Source organism: Lissotriton vulgaris, chromosome 7, assembly GCF_964263255.1.
Source record: "Lissotriton vulgaris chromosome 7, aLisVul1.2, whole genome shotgun sequence".
Classification (NCBI taxonomy): domain Eukaryota; kingdom Metazoa; phylum Chordata; class Amphibia; order Caudata; family Salamandridae; genus Lissotriton; species Lissotriton vulgaris.
In genome coordinates this window covers 398,488,567-398,506,710 of record NC_141695.1, presented here as the reverse complement: position 1 = coordinate 398,506,710, position 18,144 = coordinate 398,488,567, and the positions used below count along the sequence as shown (strand labels likewise).

Here is an 18,144-nt window from a genome sequence, read left to right as displayed (position 1 = left end):
GCCAAGGTGTTAAATACTTATTTACATTGGGGAACTTGAAGAGGGAAGGCTGATCTGGCAGCCGGAGGAAAGCAAAGATCGCAAAGAAATAACTCTTTAATGTGCCCAATGCAGAGCCTGTTAAACCAGGGTAAGTATAAACAAAAGAATTTGAGAATGGTGTGCAGATAAAGGTTCAATCTCTTTGCCTGTACACCATACCACAAACTGACTGTAATGGCCTGCATATACCATCTTGGTGGAAAGAAGCCGAGCTGCCACTGTAACATTACAGATTTCAGTAGGAAGGTCAAAAGCTGTTAACTGTCGCCGTTCAATCTCCATGCATAAAGGCAGGGCATTGACAGGTTCATATGGAGAACCCACCTTGTTGCTGTGACAGAAGATCCTCCCAAAAGGGCAGCCTGATTGAAGGACCAATGGCCATGCTCAACAGCTCAAGATTCCAGACTCTCCGAGCCCAGTCCTGAGCCACAAGGATGACTCGGACCCAGCTGTTCCTGAACTTCTTGAGTACTCCGCATGTGAGTGGAATGTGCGTAAAGTAGTACAGGAGTCCGGCGCTCCACTCGAGATGAAAGGAGTCTCTGAGCGAGAGTTGCTTTGGAAACTTCAGCACGCAGAAGTGCTGACATTGCACGTTCTTGGCGGTGGCGAACAGATGTATCTAAGGCTCTCCCGACTGCTGAAAGAGACCTTGCACCAACTCTGGATGGAGATGCAACATGTGATCTGCGGCTTAAACCGGCAAGGATATGCCCTGACGATCCAGCCATGTACAGAGGCATGGGACCTCTTGACAAAGGGTCCACCACACTTTTCCCACCCTATTTTTTGCAGTACCACATCGTGGCAGTTGTCCATGAACACCTGTGCTAGCCTTTGCTGGATGGAGGGTAGAAAGCCTTTTAATGCCAGTTTGATCACTCAGAGGTACAACAGGTTGATTTGGAGTCCATATTTCACTGGGGACAAGAGGCCTCTAATCTCCACCACTCCCAGATGGAGTAAAACATCTGCCACTGATGTCAGATCTGGTTAGGGAAAGTAGAAGGGTCTGAAGCTGACCCAGTAGCGCTTTGTAAACCACCACTGTAGATCATTTGTAGTGCCGTCCAAGACCATGTCAGATGCAGCACCAGCTGGAACTTCAGATCCTTCTGTGGAGCCCACATATGCTAGCGGGCCTGTGTCACAAGCACAATGAAGAATGACCATGAGGTCTAGCAACCTCAGAGTCACTCTCACCAAAATCCAGGAAGATGCTAAAACATTGGTATCCTAGCCTGAATATTCTGGAATTGCCCTTTGGGAGGATAAACCAGCTACTGCATTGTGCACAGAACAGCTCTGATGAAAAGGAGGGGTCAGGTGTGACTTCTGTACATTGATCGTGAACCTCAGTGAGTGAAGGAGGACCGCGGTAGTCTTGAGGTGGGAGACGACTGGCTGGGATGAGCCCACCTTCAACAGCCAGTCCTTGAGCTAGGGGAAGACTTGCCTCCCTGATCTCTGTAGATGAGCTGCAACCACCACCATTACCTTGGTTAACACCTGAGAGGTGCTAATAAGGCCAAAGGGGAGCACAATGAATGGAAAGTGCTCATGCCAACTGTGAACGACAGGTAATGTTTGTGGGCAGGCAGTATGGGGATGTGTAAGAATGCGTCCTGCAAGTCCAATGCTACCATCCAGTCTCCCAGGTCCAGGGCAGACAGGACTTGGGTGCAAGTCTAGGATAGGATGAAGGCCGCCATCCTACTTGGCAACTAGAAAGTAAAAGGAATGGAAACCATGACTTGTTTCTGATGCCAGCACCTCTCTATGACTCCGCTGGCAAAGAGCACCTCCACTTCCTGGAAGAGGAAGAAGATATGGTCCTCCATCAGCCTGTAGCCTGTGGGTGTCATGATAGTTGCAGGTGTAATCATGAATAGAGAGGAAACAACCGCTTTGGAAAATCTGGAGTACCCAGCAGTCAGATGTTAAATGGGAGTATCAGCCCAAAAGGCATGTGGTGTTCTCTGACTACAGTGCCTGACTGGTGAGATTTCTCAACTGGCGTGGGATCTGTCCATTGATCCAAAGGTCCGGACTGGCACCGGTTTGAACCTGCGAATGGAAGACCAGTAGGGGCCCCTCCTGAACCCATGGTACCCAAAGGCACGCCACCGAAGACGGGCTGCCCAAATATGTTGTGCTTGGCCTCATAAAATTCTTAGGCTTGGGCGGGCCGCTTTAGCTCCTGAAAAATCTGGGAGGCACGGAGACAGCCCAGGTACAGACTCAGCTGTGAAGTCAGGCCTCAAATGCCGATGCTGTCTCATCTTGTTGGATGACTTTGATGGGCGGGGACGAAGTCAAAGACCTCTTCCACTCCTTGTTCTTTTTTCCTTGCGAGACTTAAACGAACACCCAGACCACTTCGAGTGCGACAACGAATGCTTAGAGTTGCTCTGCTACCAATCCTGGGACTGTTGTCTCGACCGAGATCTAGACCGTCCCGGCCTTGCACGTTGACTGTCAAGGAGCTTGAGGAAGCACTCCCTAAAGGCCTTGGGGTTCTTGGCATGACAATCGGCGCAGGTCTTGGTGTCGTGTCACACTCGACGCACCAAAGGCAGACGAGGTGTGGGTCCGTCAATGACACTTGTCAGTGACAGGCTCTACAGGGCATAAAAACCAGCCTTCCTTGCAGATATCCCTGCCACACCAGGAGACATTGGCTCAAAAATTATTCGACAAAATGTTGGAAAAAGGTCAGTCAACAAGTGACTGGGAGTAGCTCTTCTCTGGATCTGCACTGACTGGTGTGTAAATAAAAGAACTGATGTCCGCGCCATGTAGTGATGCCTATATAGACATCGCGCACGTCTTTTCCTGCGCGAAAGACGCTGATGACGTCACATGAATCCGAAAAATGCACATACTGGTGCTCAAGGGTACCACTCACGAAAAAATTCCCGTATCCATTCTGAAGCCTGAGGATAATTCGAAGGTAAGGAATCTGTGGCTAGATAGAGTCTCTCCAAGATAAGGCGTTAACTAAGGTAAGTAAATTGTTCATAATGTGGTGACCCCATGACAAAGCCAATATGCTTGCCTTATATTCAAATGTGGTGACACATTGACAAAGCCAATAGGCCTGCTTCATTCCAAATGATATCCCTTTATACTGTGATGTTGCATCTTGTATTGTTGGGGGTTCTGGTGATTTTGGGGGTCATGACCCACTAGGGCTCTAATGCTTTTTCAGTAATGTCATCAGAGCTATTGCCGGCTGCCCAATGCAAATATATTTGTAAATTAATGCGTGCTATTTAGTTGTGTGTGTAATAAACGTACAATACTTTTTCAAACAAAAATCACTGACTCTACAATGATTTAGTGAGTGTTGTTGATGTATACCAACCAATTGGGATTGCTAGCCCACACCACCTCCCCTCCGTAGCTTTGGACTGCTCTACTTTGCTACTCTGAAAGAGGAAAGTTATACAATGGGTTGCTTGATTCACAGTATGGAGACAATTATGGACCTATTACTTGTGCAGGACTCGCATCCTGCACGACTAATAACCTAATTTCTTACAGCTCTTAATTGGGAAGTTTTGGAGTTGCTAATTGGTCCTTTTTTATATATTGGTTGGCTAATAGACCACCTCCAATATGGCTGGATAACACTATGCTCCCTTATATTATCATGCAATGGAGAAAGTACCTTTGCCCAACTTATCGACTCTTGATTTAAAACATCCCTAGGAACCCAATTAGTAACAGGGGTTGACTGATGAAAAAACATTGACAAAAATATCACCAAAAATATTGAGAACTCAAATATCAACTTTATATACTTTGTATGTAAAGTCATAAATATTGGTAACAGATATAGAAGACCACAGTATTGATTTAAAAATGGGTAAGTATACTGAATGATCACTAATACACTCTTTTCATTTTAAAATTTATAGTCATTTTAAAAATAAAGCATTTTAACAATATACATAAAAATATGTTTAAAAAATGCATAACATACCAACTTAAAATATATAATTTAAAATAATTGCAAAAGAATAATAAGCATACTATTTAAAAACATGCAATTATTTAAACATAATAAAACTGTTAAAAACTATTATAGTATCAAACACTAGATATACAAATATTAGATATGTATACAATAACAGCATAAAAACAAATCAACAAAGATTATTAAAAGAATTAAAATATTGGCATTAAAATTAAGATAAAACAAGCATATATATTAAAACAACTTTAGAAATATCAAACAAACAAAAATCAGGCTTGTTGAGGTAAGTTTCACTACCCCCACTCCAACTTGAACAATAACAGGAATAGTGTTGGACTTTAGAAGGGTTAGATTTGCAATTCCCCCTCCAATCAGACCAGGCTTTGGGAAACTGTTGGTTTTTGAAGGGCTCAGCTGCACTGTCCCACTCCATTGTAAGCAAAAGTAGTGAAAGTATTAGACTTTGGAGTGGTCATATAACCAATACCACCTCAAAGTCAGGAAAATATTGGCGAGGTCAGATTTACTATTCCCACTCCTAAGTTTTTAAAATATATAAAACATTTAAATAGAGACCAAAGGGATAAAACATATTTAGATGAATAAAATATTTATAAAATATGAAAGTAATGAAATTACATTTCAAAATAAAACATTTATATTACATATACAATTTCTTTAATGTGATATTTTAAAATAAAACACTTCCTGGCCACCACCAAAGAGTTAAAATTAAGTTAAAGGATCAATAATGTAAGGACAAAACATGAATAATAGTAAATGTATTAATAAATACTACACATGAAATCAAAGCAAATAATAAGAAAAAAGTTAATTAGCATAATGTAATAATTACATAAACCAACCAACTATTAAAATAACAAATAGTCAATTAAATAATTTACATAATTAGTTAAAACATTAAATCACATAAACACTTAATTATAAATTAAAAACAGAAAGTTACAATTTACAAGCCTTCCCAGGCTGATCCCCTACAAACTCATCAACCCAATACTAAATTAACAGTTTCTAATTATATAAAACAGTTTGTATAGAAACGTACAAACTATATTAAAACAAATTAAAAACGAAAATTATTGTAATACTACTCACGTATAACACTAAAATAACTAATATTTTTCAAACTAATTAAAAAACAATGTTCTAGACAGCTATATTAAAACAATATTACACTCAACTATGTTAAATAAAAGCAATATCTATCTAAAAAGCTATGTTATATTACCTTATAAATTCTGATCCATGATATTTTGGACATCACAATATTTTAGATGCACAATATTTGTGAACCACAATATCTTTTGCACAGTATTTTGTTGGAAAGCTGTAAAAGGATCTCTGGATAAATAATGCCTTTATCACTAAAACAATGTATTGCACTATTAATCTCATCAATTAGTTAATCTCATATGAATATGGGCTTTACCTGTCCTATACAAATATTTCCTATAATCATGCCATGCAGGAAATGCAATATGTCAATCAAAACTGATCTCATACTTAACAAGGTCTGAGTCCACTAGCCACCAATATGTCTGCATATCGTTCAGTTTGACAGATTAAAGCATTGACACCATGGTAATTCTTGTCTTTTTTATTTATTGGTCAAACAAGACTTTTTTTAATTTCGGTTAACTGCTTGGAGGCTATCAGGATATTGTATTTTATAGTTTGTGATAGTCCGTCTTCAACTGATGAATGAGTAATACATTTTTCACCAAGAAAACGCAGAGCTTAATATTATGTTATTTTGGACGGTATTGCCCTGAGGTCAGTTTTTCAAAGCAATTTCGTTTTAGAGTGATTAGTTTTCCCCAAACTTTTGTTTTATGTAAAGCATTATTAATAAGAGTCTCAAGAGCAGCAAAACATATGATGATATAACCTCTTTCCCAGATGTTGTGCTTGTTGATTAATAACGCCGAAATCAATTTACGAACCTTTTGGTTCGTTATTTTGTCAGGTGAATGCTTGCTCTACCTCATTTTCTTGAAATAGGACACACTGACCAACTGCAATAAAGGATGACTTTAATTGCATGTAATAATATCGAAGTGTTTTAATAAATGAAAATTAGTTCCATGAGCAAATGAATAGTGTAATACTGTGTTACACACAAATGAAAAATGTATCTTATGGGCAGGGTTATCAGAGCTAAAATGGCAATTTAATGCATTGAAACCCCATGTGAAGTAACAATTGATCAGTTCATGTTTTCATCTGAGGCAAAGAAACTTGCCCCTGAAGTTGACATCATTTATTCTCTATTCTGAGTCTGGACCAGCTTCAAGTTGATTGACATTGAAATTGCTGGGTAACACAATACAACTCTGCACAGCTGTGGTCTCATTTACTATTATAGCAAGTGACAAGTACATATTGATGATGAAAACTGTCTTCACTCATCTAAAATCTGAATTAGCAATTCAACTGCCAGACAGTGATTAGACTCAATGGGTATTTGACTGACATTTTGATACACGTCCCTCGTGCCAATTTATCAAAGGTAACATAATTCTACAAGGAGTATAACACAATTCCAAGTTTCTTGAATGCCTAAAATAATATACTGGTTAAACAATGTTGAGAAGTCATCTGAGCCTTTTAACAATTATCTGTTCAACCGAGCTACGCTCCACAATATAAACTACTACCACTACTTGTAATAGTAGGGAGTATTAATACGAGTAGTAGCAGTAGGAATATTGATAGTAGTAGAAGCAGTAATACTAGTAATAGGGGTAGTAGCAATAAGATTAGTAGTAATAATAGAATCAGTATTAATATTAATGTAATGAGAGGAGTAACTTAGTAACAGTAGGATAAGTAGTACTATTAGAGGCCCTATTAATAATAGAAGTAGTAGTAGTAATAGCAGTAGTAGTTGTAATAGTCTTAGTAGTCGCAGCAGTAGTTGTAATATTGTGACCCAGTTCAGTTTCCCATGTCATCAACGTTGGCCACATATTTATCCCTCCCCCTGCCATTTAGCGCCTGATTACGACTACTGCGGTTCTATGGCCTGACATAGCCTCTGTGGCTTTGCGGACACCACTGCAATGGTGGTTCCACCCCTTTATTACAACTTGGGCGGTTGGACTGCCCTTGCACGTCCGCAACTGCCAGGGATCAGAGATTCCTGGCAGTGGCACGCCGGTATTGAGGTGGAAACACCCTTTGCAGCGTGGGTTTTTCCATGTTGCACCTTTACCACACACATTTTTAGAATGCATATACTTTTACCATGCATTTAAGGTAGATTCAGGGGTGTAGGGGGTCTCTCCCAACAAATACATTGTTTATATTTATTAGAATTTATATAAACAATGCATGGTAAAGGCAAACGTTGTACAAGCATTTGCATTCCATAAAAATGCGGGGTAAAAAATGTGTGATAAAAGCATGCAGAGTATTTCCCTGTGTTGCCCCGTCATACAACCGTCTTGAGGCTGCAATATGCTTGGCAGGACTGCCAGAGTCCCGCCAAGCATATTATGAGTTTCATATCTGCCACAGTTTTCATGGTGGTTTCTACTCCATGAAAACTCTGACGGTGAGGAAACAAAGGGGCCCTACAGGGCCCCCTGATGCCTCCGGACCATGGGGTGCATGCAAGAGGCCACATGTTGTGCCCCTCTGTGTGCATGCACCCCAGTACCAGCACGGCATGGACTGTACTAGTCAATGCCATGCAGGTAGTGCCTTTGACGTTCCCAATGTGGTGCCCATAGGCACCGCCAAAGAACTGCCTGCCAGTGATTGTAAAATTCGTAATCTGGCGGGAGGTGTGCACACAGGTTTGGCGGTATGGGAGCAGGGCGGCTGCGTGGCAGTCCCACTCCCACACCTCCAAACTCATAGTTGGGCCCTTAGTGAGCACTAGATATAGTAATGAGTTTTTGACAACATAGTTGCATCAATATCTTGCCTATAAATCTGTAAATTATATTATTATTGTTCTAAAATTTTCAAACACCCATATACTATATCCAGAGTGGCACTCAGATAAATTTCGGAAGATCGTGCATAAAGGTGTTTTTCACCAATTCATTTGAATTAGAATACCATACAAGTGATCTGATAAAGAATAAGTCATCGTCCATCGCTGCTTAGTGTGTCTATTGTGACACCAGTTGGAGGCAATGTCAAAACTTTCTGTTAACCTTCCCATCTCTATCTTTGTTTCTGGCAGGAAGCTGGATGCCTTCATCTATGACGCTGCAGTGTTGAACTACATGGCGCGGAAAGACGAAGGGTGTAAGCTGGTCACTATCGGCAGCGGAAAGGTCTTTGCCACTACCGGCTATGGCATTGCACTCCAGAAAGGGTCTAAGTGGAAGCGACCCATCGACCTGGCTCTCCTGCAGTTCCTGGGTGATGGTAAGTCTAAAAAGTATACCATCTGGCACGTCTCTTCTCCATCAGATGCAGGTCAATGTGAGCATATATTCTTTGTAGAGATGAATTTGGCAAAATGTGCACAGGTAGATACTCCCTTGGGAAATTGTTATTAGTGAATGTAATATAGAATAAGTATCAAATATAGGGATTCCCTTATTTTTGCTTTTTTATTATTTTTCAAAAGGTTAGTATTTTGTCCATAATTTTTCTCCTGGCTATGACTGATTCAATCAGAAAATGTAACAAGGAACTGAGTAATTGTGTGCTGTTGACACAAGAAATTTGCCATTCAAGTCAAGTCAAGTCAGAATTTATATAGCGCACTACATACCCAGAGGGTCTCAAGGCGCTTGAGGAAGGGGGGGGAGGTTTACTTATCGAATATCCAGGTTTTAAGCTGTTTTCTGAAGGCTAGGTGGTTTTGAGTAAGGCGGAGGTGGATGGGAAGGGAATTCCAGGTTTTGGCCGCTAAGTAGGAGAAGGATCTTCCCCCCATAGTGGCTTTGTGGATGCGCGGAACAGTGGCGAGGGCTTCTTTGGACGAACGCAGCTGGCGGGTGGGGGTTTAAAAGGAAAGGCGCGTGTTGAGACAATCAGGTCCAAGTTCGTATAGGGCTTTGTGTGCGTGGGTGAGGAGATGGAACGTTATCCTCTTGTTGACGGGGAGCCAGTGAAGGTCTTTCAGGTGAACGGAAATGTGGTCTGTGCGGGGGATGTCTAGTATGAGTCTGGCTGAAGCATTTTGGATGCGTTGGAGTTTTTTCTGCAGTTTTACGGTGGTGCTGGCGTAAAGGGTGTTTCCGTAGTCCAGACGGCTTGGAACCAGTGCGTGGGTGACCGTTTTTCTTGTTTCGGTGGGGATCCAGCGAAATGTTTTTTTGAGCATGCGTAGGATGTTGAAGCATGATGATGAGACGGCGTTGACTTGTCTGGTCATCGAGAGTGAGGAGTCCAGGATGATGCCCAGGTTACGTGCGTGGTCCGTCGGTATGGGGGATTTTCCTAGGGCCGTTGGCCACCAAGAGTCGTCCCAGGCGGAAGGGGGTGCACCTTAGATAAGGACTTCCGTTTTGTCCGAGCGAATTTTATTCGAACGAGTGTCCTTCTGGTTTCTTTGGTTTCTTGGTCCGTCGGTATGGGGGCTTTTCCTAGGGCCGTTGGCCATCAAGAGTCGTCCCAGGCGGAGGGGGGTGCACCTAAGATAAGGACTTCCGTTTTGTCCGAGCGAAAGTTATTCGAACGAGTGTCCTTCTGGTTTCTTTTGTGACTTTTGAACAGGAGGCCTCCCATTGAATCTGAATCTAATTTTCACTTCTCTTTCCAGCCAGGTGCCTTTTGTATAAAATGCGCACTATTGTGAAAATTAGTCAGTGCCAGGAGCGGCCCGTGCAGGTAATAGCGTTGTGGCCTGTTTGGGAGGGGGGGGGGAATAAACAAACGACCACAAGGGAAATTTAAATACCTAGTTAATTTTCCCTCGTCATCGTCTGTCGAAGCCCCCATCCGGCCCACCGCTCCTACCTGCAGGAGCCGCTGCCGGTCACTGTTAAAATTTTTGGCTTTCAGCGCCATCTCAAATCACCTTTGACCTCTTCCTATCCATGACAGTATTAATGCTACTGATGTTTTATAACTTCTACACCACCAACTCAATGGCTCCTGCCACTTAAACATTTGGGTGCAGATTTACAAAGACTTTGCGTTGGGTTTGTGTTGCATTTTTCATGCAAACCTGATGCAAATTCAACTGAAGAGATTTGCAATCCAGGGCAAATCGTGATTTGTGTTGGTTTGCAAACCAAAGTAACACAAAGCAGTGGAATGCTCTGCCTTGCATTGCTTTGCGTCAAGAGGGTTTTCCATGTGTTGTGCCTGGGCATTCCTATGTACCCACCCATGGGTTTTGATACAAATCCCTTTCTACAAAGGACTGTAGACAGGGATTTGCACTAAAATCCTGCACCTCCCTGAGGCAGGTGTAAAGAGAAGACACGTTTCATTGGTCCTCGGTTTCTTTCTCCTTTGCATATGTGTGCTTCATTTTATAGCACACATACAAAAACGTAAAACACCTGCAATTATAGTTCTTGTGCAAGGCACCCCTTCCTGCATGATCCTATGCTCACAACAACGCAGGCACACTTGGTGTGGAGCAAAGGTGCCTGCGTTCGCACATGATTCCTAAAAGTGCACCAGTGCCGGAAGAGTGCAGAACTGCACCACTTCTTAGTAGATATGCCGAAGTTCTGCTCTGGTCTCTCTTGTTCACACATCAACAACATAACTTACTGTGCTGCGTTGCATGAACTATTTGTAAAACTGAGCCTAGGTTTTACTATGAAGTAAGCCCGTGGTATTCATTGTATTAACCTCAAAATGATGGAAGACGAGCAGGTCCTCTATGATTTCCAGATTTTGACCTCCACTGCTGATCTACATCCCACTAAGCTATATCTCTCTGGCGCGCCACGTGCGCTGTTTGTGTTGCAGATATTTGGAACATATGTTAATGGTATGTGCTCTCTCCTTGCCCCTGCCAGCCTGCCTGAGACTGCAGCGGGGCTGAGTGGGCCCGCCTGCGTGTGCCTTGTTTCGATAACATGGTCTTGGCGGGTTGCTAGTCCCCTGCCAGTCTGTGCCTGGAGTGGTGTCTGCGTAAGTCCTGCCAGCAGTGCTCGTGAACGACGTCAAGCGCGCCGCTGCCGTTCCAAAGCTCTCGTCGACGACGCCAGTTCTCACCCCGCTCCAGTGGAGGTCCCTGGGGGTTGGCGCAGTGTTCTGATCTGACATTCCTGCTGCCCTGGTGCCCTTCTGAGCTTGGCTGGATAGGCCGTGCCAGGGCCCGAGGCGCGCGCGAGCTGATGAAATGGCAGCGAATGTTTCTGAACCTGAGTAGACTCGGGACAAATTCGGAGATCTCTGTCAGGTGTGCAGGCAGCTGCCTGGGGGAGAGGGGTGGAGGAAGGTAGTGGTGTGGGGGACTCTGATATTTTCGCTCATTGTTCATATACGGGGGGATAAACAAGGCTGGCATGAAGCCTGCTTTCTGAAGTTTTAGGAACATGCCATCTTAATATTTAAAATATATTTATTCGCAGTTTTTACGAATAAGTGGCAATAAATATAAATATAAATGCTCCGCTAAAATATGAAATGCCTATTGTTTTTCAGCATGATCCGTTGTGCTTTTTTTGTTCTTTTCTCTCCCTTCCCTTTCTTCCTTTCTTCTCCCCCTTCCTTTTTTCCTACCTCATTGTGTCATGTGCTCATCATACTTTTGCTTCAGTGTTGTCTTTCTCTCATGCTGCCGTCCCTTCTCTTTCTTAATCTCCTCCTCTTCTTTCTCCATTCTCTCGAGGGTCCACTTTCTGGCTACTCTCTTGTGTTTTCCCTCGCCATTCACTAGCTCCCTTATCCACCATTGATCTATTGACACCCAGGCCTCTCTGATGCTCTCATGTTATCCAGGCCTCTCCCTGGCTCCATTTCCTAATGCTGTATTGTTACTCATGTCTCGCCATTGCTCCTTTCTCTGTTGCTCTGTTGTTACTTAAGTCTCCCCTTTGTTCACTTTGTTATTGCACGGATGTATGACATTACAACGCATGCTTTTACCACGCATGCTTTTACATCGCAACTTTTACAACGCATGCCTTTACAACGCATAGTGTTGAGGGGTGCTGGATAGTGAATAGTTTAATTTACTATTCCAACTCCCGTCCCCGTGGATAGTAGGGAAGGTGTTGGATAGTAAATTAAATCTATTCCCTATCCTTGAGCGCCCCCCAGCGCAATGCGTTGTAATGGTTTGCGTTGTAAAAGTTGCGATGTAAAAGCACTGCGTGGTAAAAGTTGCATTGTAAAGGATGTTTCCCCTCCTGGCCCCCTCCTTTGTTGCTCTGTTGTTACCCATGACTTGCTGTTTCTCCATCTCTGTTGTACTTCTGTTAGTCACGTCTCTCCTTGACCCCTCCACTGTTGTTACCCATGACTTGCTGTTTCTCATTCGCTGCTGTAGTTCTGTTAGTCACGTCACTCCTTGCCCCTCTTTTGTTGTTACCAATGACTTGCTGTTGTTACTTCTCTGTTGCACTGATGTTACTCCAGTCCTCTATGCCTCCCTCTTCTGTTGTTACCCATGACTCTCCGTTGCTCACTTCCCTGTTGTACTTCTGCTACACAGACCTCTCCTTGCCTCCCTCCTCCATTACTCAGTTTTTACACGTGCCTCGCCATTGCTCCTTCCTCTGGTACATTGTTGCTACTCAGATCTGCCCTTACCTCACTGGTCTGTTGTTACCCATGATGCGATGTTGCTCATTCTCTGTTGTAATTCTGTGACTCACGTCTCTCCTTGCCCCCTCCTCTGTTGTTACCCAGGACTCACTGTTTCTCCTTTGCTGTTGTACTTCTGTTACATCTCTCCTTGCCCCCCCCTCTGTTGCTCTACTGTTACCAATAACTCACTGTTAAACTACTGTTACTCCAGTCTCGCCATGCCTCTCTCTTCCTTTCTTACACTTCGTCATTGCTTTTTGTCTCCATGGAACTGCTGGTACTCCAGTCTCTCCATGTCTCCCTCTTATGTTGTTACCCATGCCTCGCCGTTGCTCCCTTCTCATTTGCACTGCTGTTACTCAGAATCTCCTCCCTCCTCTGTTGTTACTGATGATTTGCTGTTGCTTCTTCTCTGATGCACTGCTGTTACTCAGATCTCTTCTTGCCACCCTCTTCCATTACTCTGGTGTTACCCATGCCTTGACATTGCTCCCTTCTCTGATGCCTGCTGCTACTCAGACCTGCCCTTGCCTCACTCCTCTGTTGCTCTGTTGTTACCCATACCTCGCAGTTGCTCCCTTCTCATTTTCACTGTTGTTACTCAGGCATCTCCTCCCTCCTCTGCTGTTACTCATGATTATACGTTGCTTCTTCTCGGTTGCACTGCTGTTACTCAGATCTCACCTCTCCTGTTGCTCTGTTGTTACCCATGCCTCGCTGATGCTCACTTCCCTGTTGTACTTCTGCTACACAGACCTTTCCTTGCCTCCCTCCTCCATTACTCTGTTGTTACACATGCATCGCCATTGCTCCTTCCTCTGGTGCATTGTTGCTACTCAGACCTGCCCTTGCCTCACTCCTCTGTTGCTCTGTTGTTACACATGCCTCGCCGTTGCTCCCTTCTCATTTGCACTGTTGTTACTCAGGCAACTCCTCCCTCCTCTGTTGATACTCATGATTGTACGTTGCTTCTTCTCGGTTGCACTGCTGTTACTCAGATCTCACCTCTCCTGTTGCTCTGTTGTTACCCATGCCTCGCTGATGCTCACTTCCCTGTTGTACCTCTGCTACCCAGACCTCTCCTTGCCTCCCTCCTCCATTACTCTGTTGTTACACATGCCTCGCCATTGCTCCTTCCTCTGGTGCATTGTTGCTACTCAGACCTGCCCTTGTCTCACTGCTCTGTTGTTACCCATGATGCGATGCTGCTCCTTCTCTGTTGTACTTGTGTTACTCACATCTCTCCTTGCCCCCTCCTCTGTTGTTACCCAGGACTTGCTGTTTCTCCTTTGCTGTTGTACTTCTGTTACATCTCTCCTTGCCCCCCCCTGTTGCTCTACTGTTACCAATAACTCGCTGTTCAACTACTGTTACTCTGGTCTCGCCATGCCTCTCTCCTCTTTTCTTACACTTCGTCATTGCTTTTTTTCTCCATGGAACTGCTGTTACTCCAGTCACTCCATGTCTCCCTCTTATGTTGTTACCCATGCCTCGCCGTTGCTCCCTTCTCATTTGCACTGCTGTTACTCAGAATCTTCTCCCTCCTCTGTTGTTACTGATGGTTTGCTGTTGCTTCTTCTCTGATGAACTGCTGTTACTCAGATCTCTTCTTGCCGCCCTCTTCCATTACTCTGGTGTTACCCATGCCTTGACATTTTTCCCTTCTCTGATGCCTGCTGCTACTCAGACCTGCCCTTGCCTCACTCCTCTGTTGCTCTGTTGTTACCCATGCCTCGCTGTTGCTCCCTTCTCATTTGCACTGTTGCTACTCAGGCATCTCCTCCCTCCTCTGTTGCTACTCATGATTGTACATTGCTTCTTCTCTGTTGCACTGCTGTGACTCAGATCTCACCTCTCCTGTTGCTCTGTTGCTACCCATGCCTTGCGAATGCTCCCTTCTCTGTTGCACTGCTGTTACTCGTGCCTCTCCTCCCTCCTCTGTTGTTACTCATGATTTGCTGTTGCTTCTTCTCTGATGCTCTGTTGTTACTCAGGCCTCCCCTCCCTCCTTTGATGTTACCCATGCCTCACCAGTGCTCCCTTCTCTGTTGCACTGCTGTTACTCAGGCCTCTCTTCCCTCCTCTGTTACTCATGACTTGTTGTTGCTTCTTCTCTGATGCACTGTTGTTACTCAGACCTCTCCTTTCCTCCTTCCCCTGTTGCTCTGTTATTACGCATTCCTTGCTGGTGCTCCCTTCTCTGTTGCAGTGCTGTTACTCAGGCCTCTCTTCCATCCTCTGTTGTTACCCATGACTAGCCAGTGCTCCCTTCTCTATTGCACTGCTGTTACTCAGACCTCTCTTCCCTCCTCTGCTGTTACCCATGCCTCACCGATGCTCCCTCTCTTCCCTCCTCTGCTGTTACCCATGCCTCACCGGTGCTCCCTTCTCTGTTGCACTGCTGTCAGTCAGGCCTCTCTTCCCTCCTCTGCTGTTACCCATGCCTCACCGGTGCTCCCTTCTCTGTTGCACTGCTGTTACTCAGGCCTCTCTTCCCTCCTCTGTTGTTATCCATGCCTCACCGGTGCTCCCTTCTCTGTTGCACTGCTGTTACTCAGGCCTCTCTTCCCTCTGCGCTTTTACCCATGCCTCACTGGTGCTCCCTTCTCTGTTGCACTGCTGTTACTCAGGCCTCTCTTCCCTCCTCTGTTGTTATCCATGCCTCACCGGTGCTCCCTTCTCTGTTGCACTGCTGTTACTCAGGCCTCTCCTCCCTCCTCAGTTATTCATGACTCGCTGGTGCTCCCTTCTCTGTTGCACTGCTGTTACTCAGGCCTCTCTTCCCTCCACTGCTGTTACCCATGCCTCACCGGTGCTCCCTTCTCTGTTGCACTGCTGTTACTCAGGCCTCTCTTCCCTCTTCGCTTTTACCCATGCCTCACTGGTGCTCCCTTCTCTGTTGCACTGCTGTTACTCAGGCCTCTCTTCCCTCTTCGCTTTTACCCATGCCTCACCGGTGCTCACTTCTCAGTTGCACTGCTGTCACTCAGGCCTCTCTTTCCTCCTCTGCTGTTACCCATGCCTCACCGGTGCTCCCTTCTCTGTTGCACTGCTGTTACTCAGGCCTCTTTTCCCTCCTCTGTTGTTATCCATGCCTCACCGGTGCTCCCTTCTCTGTTGCACTGCTGTTACTCTGGCCTCTCTTCCCTCCTCTGTTGTTATCCATGCCTCACCGGTGCTCCCTTCTCTGTTGCACTGCTGTTACTCAGGCCTCTCTTCCCTCTTCGCTTTTACCCATGCCTCACCGGTGCTTCCTTCTCTGTTGCACTGCTGTTACTCAGGCCTCTCTTCCCTCTTCGCTTTTACCCATGCCTCGCCGGTGCTCCCTTCTCTGTTGCACTGCTGTTACTGAGGCCTCTCTTCCCTCCTCTGCTGTTACCCATGCCTCACCGATGCTCCCTCTCTTCCCTCCTCTGCTGTTACCCATGCCTCACCGGTGCTCCCTTCTCTGTTGCACTGCTGTTACTCAGGCCTCTCTTCCCTCCTCTGCTGTTACCCATGCCTCACTGGTGCTCCCTTCTCTGTTGCCCTGCTTTTACTCAGGCCTCCTCCCCTCCTCAGTTATTCATGACTCGTTGGTGCTCCCTTCTCTGTTGCACTGCTGTTACTGAGGCCTCTCTTCCCTCCTCCGCTGTTACCCATGCCTCACCGGTGCTCCCTTCTCTGTTGCCCTGCTTTTACTCAGGCCTCCTCCCCTCCTCAGTTATTCATGACTCGTTGGTGCTCCCTTCTCTGTTGCACTGCTGTTACTGAGGGCTCTCTTCCCTCCTCCGCTGTTACCCATGCCTCACCGGTGCTCCCTTCTCTGTTGCACTGCTGTAACTCAGGCCTCTCTTCCCTCCTCTGCTGTTACCCATGCCTCACCGGTGCTCCCTTCTCTGTTGCACTGCTGTTACTCAGGCCTCTCTTCCCTCTTCACTTTTACCCATGCCTCACCGGTGCTCCCTTCTCTGTTGCACTGCTGTTACTCAGGCCTCTCTTCCCTCTTCGCTTTTACCCATGCCTCACCGGTGCTCCCTTCTCTGTTGCACTGCTGTTACTCAGGCCTCTCTTCCCTCTTCACTTTTACCCATGCCTCACCGGTGCTCCCTTCTCTGTTGCACTGCTGTTACTCAGGCCTCTCTTCCCTCCTCTGCTGTTACCCATGCCTCATCGGTGCTCCTTTCTCTGTTGCACTGCCGTTACTCAGGCCTCTCTTCCCTCCTCTGTTGTTACCCATGCCTCACGGATGCTCCCTTCTCTGTAGCACTGCTGTTACTCAGGCCTCTCTTCCCTCCTCTGCTGTTACCCATGCCTCGCCGGTGCACCCTTCTCTGTTGCACTGCCGTTACTCAGGCCTCTCTTCCCTCCTCTGCTGTTACCCATGCCTCACCGGTGCTCCCTTCACTGTTGCACTGCTGTTACTCAGGCCTCTCTTCCCTCCTCTGCTGTTACCCATGCCTCACCGGTGCTCCCTTCTCTGTTGCACTGCTGTTACTCAGGCCTCTCTTCCCTCCTCTGTTGTTACCCATGCCTCACCGGTGCTCCCTTCTCTGTTGCACTGCCGTTACTCAGGCCTCTCTTCCCTCCTCTGTTGTTACCCATTCCTCACCGGTGCTCCCTTCTCTGTAGCACTGCTGTTACTCAGGCCTCTCTTCCCTCCTCTGCTGTTACCCATGCCTCACCGGTGCTCCCTTCTCTGTTGCACTGCTGTTACTCAGGCCTCTCTTCCCTCCTCTGTTGTTACCCATGCCTCACCGGTGCTCCCTTCTCTGTTGCACTACTGTTACTCAGGCCTCTCTTCCCTCCTCTGTTGTTACCCATGCCTCACCGGTGCTCCCTTCTCTGTTGCACTGCTGTTACTCAGGCCTCTCTTCCCTCCTCTGTTGTTACCCATGCCTCACCGGTGCTCCCTTCTCTGTTGCACTCTTGTTACTCAGGCATCTCTTTCCTCCTCTGCTGTTACTCAGGCATCTCTTTCCTCCTCTGCTGTTACTCAGGCATCTATTTCCTCCTCTGTTGTTACCCATGCCTCACCGGTGCTCCCTTCTCTATTGCACTCCTGTTACTCAGGCATCTCTTTCCTCCTCTGCTGTTACTCAGGCATCTCTTTCCTCCTCTGTTGTTACTCATGACTTGCGTTGCTTCTTCTCTGATGCACTGCTGTTTCTCAGATATCTCATCCCCTGTTTCTCTGTTGTTACTCCTGCTCTGTCGCTCACATCTAGCCAGGTCTCCTCAGTGTACCCTTCTCTGTTGCTCTGTCTGTTTTGGGCTCCATCCTCTCTTGCTCTGTTTTTAGCCAAGCCTCACCCCTGCTCCTTTCTCAGTTGCTCTGTTTTTATGGCTCCGTTCTCTGGGTCTCGCATGTTTTTCAGGTTTCCCCGCATCTTCCTTTTCGGTTACTCTCCAAGCCTTGCTTCCTCCTCTCTTGC

At 45.8% G+C, this 18,144-nt stretch overlaps 1 protein-coding gene across 1 annotated transcript in view; it reads left to right on the top strand.

Annotated features, from left to right (window-relative positions):
* GRIN2D (glutamate ionotropic receptor NMDA type subunit 2D) overlaps positions 1-18,144 on the top strand; it is a 1,061,440-nt gene that overhangs the window by 820,222 nt on the left and 223,074 nt on the right. Inside the window, exon 10 of the mRNA XM_086930354.1 lies at positions 8,244-8,431. Coding sequence (XP_086786480.1) covers positions 8,244-8,431 — 188 coding nt within the window. The remainder of the gene's footprint in view (positions 1-8,243; positions 8,432-18,144) is intronic.